General features: G+C 39.7%; 1 protein-coding gene across 3 annotated transcripts in view; it reads right to left on the bottom strand.

The window, feature by feature from the left end:
• Positions 1–2,532: 2,532 nt before the first annotated feature.
• LOC137435288 (nuclear factor of activated T-cells, cytoplasmic 1) overlaps positions 2,533–9,691 on the bottom strand; it is a 96,592-nt gene continuing 89,433 nt past the window's right edge. For all 3 annotated transcript variants that reach the window (XM_068128931.2, XM_068128933.2, XM_068128932.2), the window contains one exon: positions 2,533–5,924. In XM_068128931.2, coding sequence (XP_067985032.1) covers positions 5,866–5,924 — 59 coding nt within the window. In that variant the 3' untranslated portion in view covers positions 2,533–5,865. The remainder of the gene's footprint in view (positions 5,925–9,691) is intronic.

Raw genomic sequence — 9,691 nt, 5'->3', positions numbered from 1 at the left:
ACGGTCCGGGGGTCACCGAGACCAGGTATTCACCGAGGGGACCACGTAACAATACATATAAATAATTTTTCGAGAGACATTATGTGGTGAAAGGGAATTTGAGGATTATATGAAACACCAGAGGGCCACACTATACCAGACAGATATAAATATATTGTGGTCAAACAAGGTGAGATATACTAAAGGATTTATTTTTATTGTATTAACAATTGCATAAATAAATACTCAAATAAATGACAGCTGTTATTATTAGTCTTGAACAAATTTCACAATTCTCTCAATGTTCAATCACTCCACAGTTCACTTTTGACCAGACTTCATCAGCAGCTAAAACAACTCGGACTGCAACTAGTAACTATCGGGGACGCCTCTTCGCGGTGGTTGTACCTCCCCAATGCAAATCGGGGGCCAAATCTTCCCCATTCTTTCCTGCTGCTTGGATTAGTCAGGGCAGCGCAGTCACGGTCAGAGTGGACCGGCCCTTTCCCTCTTCTCTCTTTCGAACTCTGTCGTCGCCCTGGCTTTGTGAAAGTGAGGATACACCATCCTGGATGTGCGGGATCTCTGGGTCGTTCCTGCAAGATCGATCGGCTGTCACTGTGCTGCGGGCTTGTTCGACAGAACTGTCCGGGGCTATACAACAACAACAACAACGACGCCGTTCAACCACTTCTGATTTCCAACTGGATGTTCATGCATACTTAACGAAATGACAAGACCAGTCAGTGCTGGCAACACTGTGTGACCTGTGGCTGCTGTGCTGAGATGCTTTGTCACCTGGGGGTTTGGTGGATTTTGGTGAATTGGTTTCTGGTCTTTTTCTTCCAATGGACTCACCCATTTTTACTATGGATGAATAAAGTGATTATTCGGCATGAGCTGCATTTATTACCCTGCCATCAAAAGCCAGTCCCAATTGTTATTGGTGCAGCTGCTGATGTAGGAAATGTATTTTTATTAGTCCAATAGGAAATTTATTAATCAAGATGTGATAACAAAATAAATCATCAACCTGTGCTCGCGAAGCGAAATCATGGTTAAGCGATCGGGTAAGTCCGTCCGTACCTACGTATGTCGTACGTGCGTTTCTGCATTTAAAAATTCCTTTTCTCGGCAACTGTTGGTCTGATTGACATGAAATTTGCACCATAGGATCACCTCCACCTGTATAATTTTTTTTATTATAATGATGACATCATACATCAGGTGGTACATATGCCATATTGGAAAAACGTTACACCTCTATATATCCGAAACTGCTCAATGGAACAAATTGAAACATGGTTCATTGTCAAGTAGTCCCCATGGGAAATAAGATATGTTAATGATGATGTCATCAGTGCCTTCATTATGACGTCATAATTCGACAAGTACAACGCTTAGTCCGATCAGTATGAATTTTTTTCTCTGCAACTGTTAGTCCGATAGACACGAAATTTTCACCATCGGAGTGCCTCTGTGGAATTTTTTTCATGATAAGCATGATTTAATGTGTCACGTGGTACTGGCGCCATCTTGGAAAAACTGAAAACCATTGCACCTCTATATATCTCCGAAATGGCTCCATGGGAAAAAAATGAAATGTGGCTCATTGTAAAGAACTCCGCATGAGGAATAAATGTTGTTAATGACGACATCATTGGAGCATTGATTATGACGTCATAATTCAACAAGTAGAACACTTAGTTCGATCAGTTTTAAATTTATTGAGCGTGATCTACGCAACAATTATATTAGAGAATGTAAATTTATAATGTCTTCAGTCACGTGGTTTGGCCGCCATATTGGATCAAATAAAAGAACCTCTTAAGAAACAGAAGAGTTGGCTCGCACCAAGTTGACTGTGTGGGGGTAAGTATTCTATGAATACCATCTCGTTGTAATATGAAACCAAAAGCACTTTCAAAGGATTTGCGTGAACTCTTATGGATACAACACTTATTGTAATAGGAAAATCAAATCTGTCTGTACAAATAATCAATTAATCAGTGTGACTCCCTTTTGCTTTGAGAACTGCCTCAACTCCATCTGGGATTGATTTAATTCGTTTATAGATTATGTTTGAGTCCATCTTTTCCCAACATTGTTGTAATGGAATCCAGAACATAGTCAGACTGCTCACATAAATTTATCTTTCTCTCAAATGTATTCACCCATCATTTATTCTGTGAAGACAAAGTGTCAGTCATTAATAACTATAATAAATTAAACAACATGGATACATATTTTCAATATTATGACAAATTTGTCTTTGAAATTGTGATTTGAGAAATTTATTCAAGTGGGCTCATACTTTTGCACCCGACTGTATATGTTTCCCTCAAGTCGGGCTAATTTCTGGTGACATTCATGATCAGATTTTTCAAACATCCTGATCCTGAACTGCTCCCCAAACCTCTGGTAATATATAATTTGGTTGCAGTCTTTACCCCGAGTCAGCCTCTTCCTCTTCTTCCCTCAACCATACACAGGATTGTTAGAAAATGAACATGATATCTTCTGATATAAATGTTAAACACCTTCATAAAGACAAAAGTTTGTATCTTTTAATGCAGTGGTGAAAAAATAAACGATAAAATACAATAAAGACAGGTCAATATTTGGTATACATTATGCTCAAAATATATACGAAACAATGAAAATGTTTTAAAAGCAAATAATTGTTACATTAAATGAAATTATTACATCGGGGAGAAAAGTATATGGAGCTATAATTGGTCCCATCGTCATACTAATTATTAAAAAGTTGATTCAAAGTCATTGAAGACATCAGCTGTCTACAATTTGAACAACAATGATGAATTAAAGAGCATAAAAAGAAACATTCATCATGTAAAGTCATCCACAAGAGTGAAACACAAAATAGCATTTATAACAATTGCGTTATATAAACTTAAGGGCAATTCAAAAAGTTATATACGAAGGAAATACTCACAATAGCCAAGAAATGCCAACGTTTATGAATCCGAATTACTGACCCATACTGATTGATACTGACCGGGCGGTAAATGTTAACGTCCGATGCTTATTCTCACTCAATATGTGGTAGACTAAGCATTTCGGGCAAAAAAAAAACGTTCTCGTTTCTATTTGACAAAAACCATCAGAAGTCATCATTGGTGTGCCCCTAGAAATTACTGACCGATACTGAGAATTGACAATGATGGTTTTTATTTTTCATTTTAAAATATCCAATCCTATCTCAACCCGAACATTTCCTACCAGGTATTTTAACCTATCCAAACCCAAGCATTTCCTACCAGGTATCTTAACTTATCCAAAGTCGTGGTTGGAGTTGTTTGTTTAGGTAGTAGATGGGAGAGTTTGCCAGACGGTCCTTTCAGAGAGACAGAGTAAGCGTGTGATATTGTCGGGATTGAAAGATATATTTCAAGTATTGGACCTGTTCCTGATTCTATAAAATTCTGCAAAGAGAAAAGAGACGTCTGCCTGCCTGTCTGAAGGAGGAGAAATTATACGGCAGAGGGTGGAATCATCAGCAAAGAGATGGGCGGGATTTTCCAGGGATTCAGAAAAACCATTGATGAAGATGAGGAACAGTACTGAAGCCAAGACACTGCCTTGGAGCACTCCAGCCTTGACAGGGAGAGGAGATGACAGGATTCCATTGAGCTACATGCTGACTATGGGAGTGGAAGAAGTCAGTGATCCATGAGGGAGCTGGATGGATGTCATAAGCCAGAGAGTTTGAAGATTAAGATGGGATGTCAGACTGCATCAAATCTTACATCTGAAATTGAGGGCTTCCAAAAATCCATTTTTGCGAGAGTACAACCAGCATATCCAAGGTAGAATGACTGGGTCTGAATCCGAACTGATGAGCTGAGATCAGGCTGTTGAAAAAAAGGGAAGGATTTGATGTCAATTGCAACGATAGATTCCATGACCCTGCTTACGATTGGAAGCATGGTAATTGCCTATAGTTAAGAGGATCGGTTTTTGCTCCATGTTTGTGTATTGCAGCTTTTAATTACACAGTCAGCAGGGCAGTGAAGGAGAACCTCCCTCCCCCATTCCCATGGGATGCAAAACAATTGGTTTTATCCATGCTCTGTCCTCCAAAAGTTGAGCGGCAAGTAAGGAAGTAGTACGGACCATTTTTAGTCTTTAGTATGACTCTGATAGGGTCATAGTCATACCACTGACTTCTCAGAATCAGAGCGGATGCTCAAACCATATAATGGAGTCTGGCAAATATGATTACTCCCTCTCTGCTATCTACCTTCCTTCCGAGCTTAGCGTCATCTACAAATTTGGAAATCCTACTCTTTACCCCATTATCCAAATAATTAATGTAAATTACCAATAATAATGGGGCTGCGGTACGTACAACTTACAACCTTTAGGCCCAACATCCTACCACTCACAGCCACTCTTTGCTTCCTATTACTAAGCCAGTTTCCAATCCAGTTTGCCTTCTCGAGCAGCCAAACTCTCAACTTGGCTAACAACTTCCTATGTGGTACCTTATCAAATGTCTTTTGAAAGTCCAAATGTACTCCATTCCCTGCCCTTCCCTCATTCACCCCATCAAAAAAGATTTCTTGGACATTTCTTGAAGATTTCTTGAAACCGTTGCCATTTCTTGGACAATTGTTGAGTACGGTATTTCCTTCGCAGCACTTTTTGAACACTCCTCATATTGTACAGGAGATATAGTGGTTTCAGTAACCATAAGGAAGCAACAACCTATAAAAATGGAATAATGGCAAAGGACAACCATTTTACATTGTAAAAACCAGATGCTCATAATCTTGAAAAAAAAATAGACATCTTCCTGTTTTTATTAAGCAAAAGAGCTCATCACTCGTATCAAAATCAACAGCAATTTTAAAAGCAGCAATAACAAAATAACAAAAACTCGCAGCAAAGATCCCACCCTAAGTTCAAGAATCATAAAGTCGCATTCTATCGCTCCAAATCTAAACTCGTCAACTTCGGTCTCTCTTTGTCCTCCCTCGGTTACAACCGAAGCAAAATGACTTGAATACCCTCCAGTGCACTTGTAAGGAAGTTTACAAAACTAAATTCATTGAAATTGATTGTCCTGAATAATTTGTTTAAACGCATTAAAATTGCCCACGACGACATTTTAATTATCAAAAAGATACAAAAACCAGCATCATAAACCACACTTTTATTTAAAATATACATTATATGAAAATATAACTGAACCAAAGATAATTTACATTCAAAAGCTGTTTTTATTTGACAAATTGAAAACCATTGAAGATCAGGAAATCTATCGCTCAAAATTGCCTCTCACTGTTTAAATGATAACCGGAATAATATGAAATGAAGTGAACCTTGCTTGCGGATTCATAGACCGAATCAACGGAACGTTGTCGGGGCAGAAGAAGTTATTACAATGTGTGAAATGTCGTCTTTGTTTTACTCCCCATGGTGGTTCGGATACTTGGATCAACGTTTGGTTGATTCCATTCTTTTTTTCCACCTCTCTTGTTCAACCATCGCAGAACGACATTGGCCTTCACAGAGACAAGTTTTCCATTCTACCGAGGTTCAGGATTCGATTGCTGGCAGCAGTGAAGCAAAATAAGTGAATTTTGCTGGCTTTGTTGCTTTTCTTTAGCACATTGGGATTGAAGGCAGAGTATTACATTTACACACCAAGATTTTTCCATCTAAACTCCACTTGCAGTTCTTGCAATAAGCAGTTGAGAGATCTGTAACTTAAGAGTAGTTTGCAGTTTGGGAAGCATTCATAGAAAATAGGTACTTTTGAAAACAAAATGTCCTAAGAGATAAAAAATATATATCATTGTCATATAATTTAAAGTTATTCATTGAAAATAGTTCAAATTACGTTCGAATTCTTCTCTTCTAGGCAGAACTACTGGAAGATGGAATGTCGCTTAGGTCTCTCCGGATGATCTCAGAAACTGAAACACATACATGGACCAAAACTGAAAACACATGTCGAAAACTGAACACACATACCAAATTACAGCAATTAACATACTTTCTACGTATATTTATATATCAATACAATGTGGATGTCAATATAAAACCACCTTTAGATGGTAAAGTTTGACTGGAAGGCCACCATTGACTGAAATTAATATGCCATGTCATATGGGGGTTTACCTCTCGCCAAACTTGGGAAGGTCATGGTAGATCCTGATCGATGGCTCGGGAAATCAATGAATTTGTATTTCCTGCTTAATGATGCATTTTCTTTCCTTTAAGGATGTAAAGGGAAAACTTGACAATGACCAGATCTGGTAATTCCCAGCTTTCAAAATGTATTTTATATTTCATTTGAAGTGAAAGAAACCTGAGTCCACAATGCTCATGTTATGTTTATTTAAGGGTTGGTCAAAAAACTAAGGCCAAATAATTGATTTAGGGTAGGTAAGAGGTACAGGATTTGCCTTTGGGCTGAGTAGCCTGGGTTTAGTTCCCAACCCCACTATAGAGTCACCATGAGATTTTGCAGGTAGCGCGTTGGTTACATCAAAGGTGCACCATCCCTCAGACGGACATCAACCCGGGGGACCCGTCTACTAGCATTGTTGCTGATGACCTTAAAGATCCCTCAGTATCTTTCACAAAGAGCAGGTGATTGTTCCGGGCACTCTGGCCAAATTTTAAAGTACAAATCAGCAGTGGAGCTCATATAGCAGTTGCCTTTGAGGCACTCGCAGCAATTTATCGGAATGCAATATTGTTGTTGCGATTCAATTCTGAATTCAGGCCACCAGTTTCAGGCGCAGCCGTGCCGCTGACTAGTGCCTCAAAGTCCATTAATTTACTGAGGAACAGCCTCAGCTGATGCAGTGTCCGAGCACATTCGGGGAGGAAGTTGTAATTTGTTCATGGTGCTGGCGATAACTCACCTCCTCTTCGGAAAACACCGTGGGATGTTAAACATCCACCAACTAATGCTAGCAGATGGGACGCCCAGTTTTAACGTCCATTTGAGGGACGGTGCACACATTGATGCCTCTCCCTGCATGAAACACCGGAATGACAGTTTGTAGCAGGGCTGAGATTCCGACACAGGCCAGACAGCTCAGAGGCAAGTGTGCATACAGTGGTGAGAAAAAGTTTGCGAACCCTTTAGAATTTTCTGTATTTCTGCATAATTTGACCTAAAATATAATCAGATCCTCATCGAAGTCTTAACAATAGATAAAGAGAACCTGATAAAACAAATAGCACACAAAAAAATTAATCTACTTTTTCATTTATTTCTTGGGCAAAAAGATCCAACATTCAATATCTTTGTCAGAAAAGGTATGTAAACCTTTAGGTGAATCAGCTAAATTAAGGGGGTAATTACAGTCAGGTGTTTCAATCAATGGGATGACAATCAGTAGTGAGTTTGGGTGACCCTGCCCTATAAATGACAACCATAAACTTTGTTCGTCACCATCTGAGATGGGTCTGCACCACGGGTTTTTGGAAGCGTGTCATGGCCCAATCAAAAGAGATTTCTGAAGACCAAAGGAAAAGAGTTGTTGATGCTCATCGGTCTAGGAAGCGTTACAAACCATTTCTAAAGATGTTGCACTCCAAGAAGCCACTGTCAACAGATAGTGTACAAAAATGGAGAAAATTCAACACCAATGTTACTCTTTCCAGGAACGGTGGTGCAATGAAAATCACTCCAAGAGTAAGGCGCACAATAATCCAGGAGGTCACAAAGAACCCCAGGGTAATGTCTAAGGGTCTGCAGGCCTCCCTTGCATTGGCTAATGTCAGTGTTCATGAGTCCACCATCAGGAAAACACTGAACAGGAATGGTGTGCATGGGAGGGTAGTAAGGAGGAAACCACTGCTCTCCAAGAAGAGCATTGCTGTCCATCCTAAGCTTGCCCAAGACCACCTGGATGATCCATAAGGCTATTGGAAGAATGTTATGTGGACAGATGAGTCCAAAGTGGAACCTTTTGGCTCAAATGAGAAACGTTATGTTTGGCGAAAACCAAACACTACATTCCAACATCAGAACCTCAGCCCAACTGTGAAGCACGGTGGTGGGAGTATCATGGTTTGGGGCTGCTTTGCTGCCTTAGGACCTGGATGGCTTGCCATCATTGAGGAAGCCCTGCCTTTTGGATTGTACCAGCAAATTGATCCTAAACGTACAAGTAAATCTACAACAGAATGGATGAAGAGGAAGAGATTTTGCATTTTGGAATGGCCAAGTCAAAGTCCAGACCTTAACCCGATTGAAATGTTGTGGCAAAACCTGAAAGGAGCAGTTCATGCAATAAAGCCCTCAAATAGCTGTGAGGTGAAGCAGTTCTGCAAGGAGGAATGGGCCAAAATTTCTCCAAGCTGATATGTAGGTCTGATCAAGAGTTACAGGAAACGTTTGGTTGATGTTATTGCTGCTCTAGGGGGTACCACCAGTTACTGAATGTAAAGGTTCACATAGTTTTTCTGACAAAGAAATTGAATGTTTGAGCATTTTGCTCAATAAACAAATGAAAAAGTATATTTTTGGGTGCTATTGTGTAATCAGGTTCTATTTATCTATTATTATGACTTAGATGAAGATCTGATTAGATTTTAGGTCAAATTTATGGAGAAATACAGAAAATTCTAAAGGGATCACAAACTTTTTCTCATGACTACCTCTAAGCTATTCTGCCAGCACTGGGATACAATATTTTGCTAATGGTGACGGTTTCTCCATCATTCCTATTGTATGTAAAATATCTGCATGTACGCACACCTGCACAAAATCTACAGGAAAAAGTTTTGCATTTAATTTAATATTCTATTCTAGTGAATGCAGCTTCATTCAGCATGCTGGTTTTATTATTACCAAGGTGCAGCTTTACCGTTGATGCAGTGTCCCTGCGCATTAGAGCACAATTTGGAATTTGGCCATGGTGTCAGCATACGGTGGCCCACTCTGTTTGAAATTCACCATGCAATCTTTCAATGTCCTCCGGAAAATGCAAGCAGATAGGACTGCCGGCTTAACGTATTGCTGAAGGATTATAGGACACCCGTATAGAGGCCACGTCCTGCTGGTGAGTTGGTGCTCTCATCGTCAAAAGACCATGTTATTCAATGCTCAAGCATTGATCCTGTATAATTATGTTTAATCAAGTTGATGATTCCTATGGTGAATTCTAACCCTGGTGTTGGGCTAGCGGCTAGGGTGCCGGCTTAGGATAACCTAGGATCCTGGGTTCGTAATCCCGGTCTAATCGCTGAATGAACACCAGGGGGGTTGACTCAGCCTGTCATCCTTCCGAGGTCGGCTAATTTGAGTACCAGTTCACTGGTAATTCCCTGTTTGTCGTTAAAGGCGGCAAAAAGGGTTGGCGTCAGGAAGGGCATCCGGCCGTAAAACATTGCTTCAAAAAGGGGACCGAAAAACAACAACAACCACGGTTCCCGAAAAAGGCCAACCCCCGCTTTGCGGGGAAAAATGGCCTCTAAAGGTGTTTTTTTTTTTTTTTTTTTTTTTTTAAGTGAAATTCGTGTCATTTTCGAAAATCCAAATCCATAAGCATTTTGAAAATTTCCTTTCATGTCACTTTAATATTGCTGTCAGCATAGCAAAATGTGCAAAATCTCCACTCTGCACATGATGCAAAGATTGCAACAAAGAGCAGCAAAATGAGGATGGAACGTAATGGTTTCTTGTAAGCTCGTTTTGAGAGAATAAAATATGTTTTAAAGA

This window comes from Myxine glutinosa, chromosome 9, assembly GCF_964187855.1.
Source record: "Myxine glutinosa chromosome 9, kmMyxGlut1.1, whole genome shotgun sequence".
NCBI classification, from domain to species: domain Eukaryota; kingdom Metazoa; phylum Chordata; class Myxini; order Myxiniformes; family Myxinidae; genus Myxine; species Myxine glutinosa.
The sequence above is the reverse complement of the archived record's forward strand: the minus strand, read 5'-3'. Positions and strand labels throughout refer to the sequence as shown.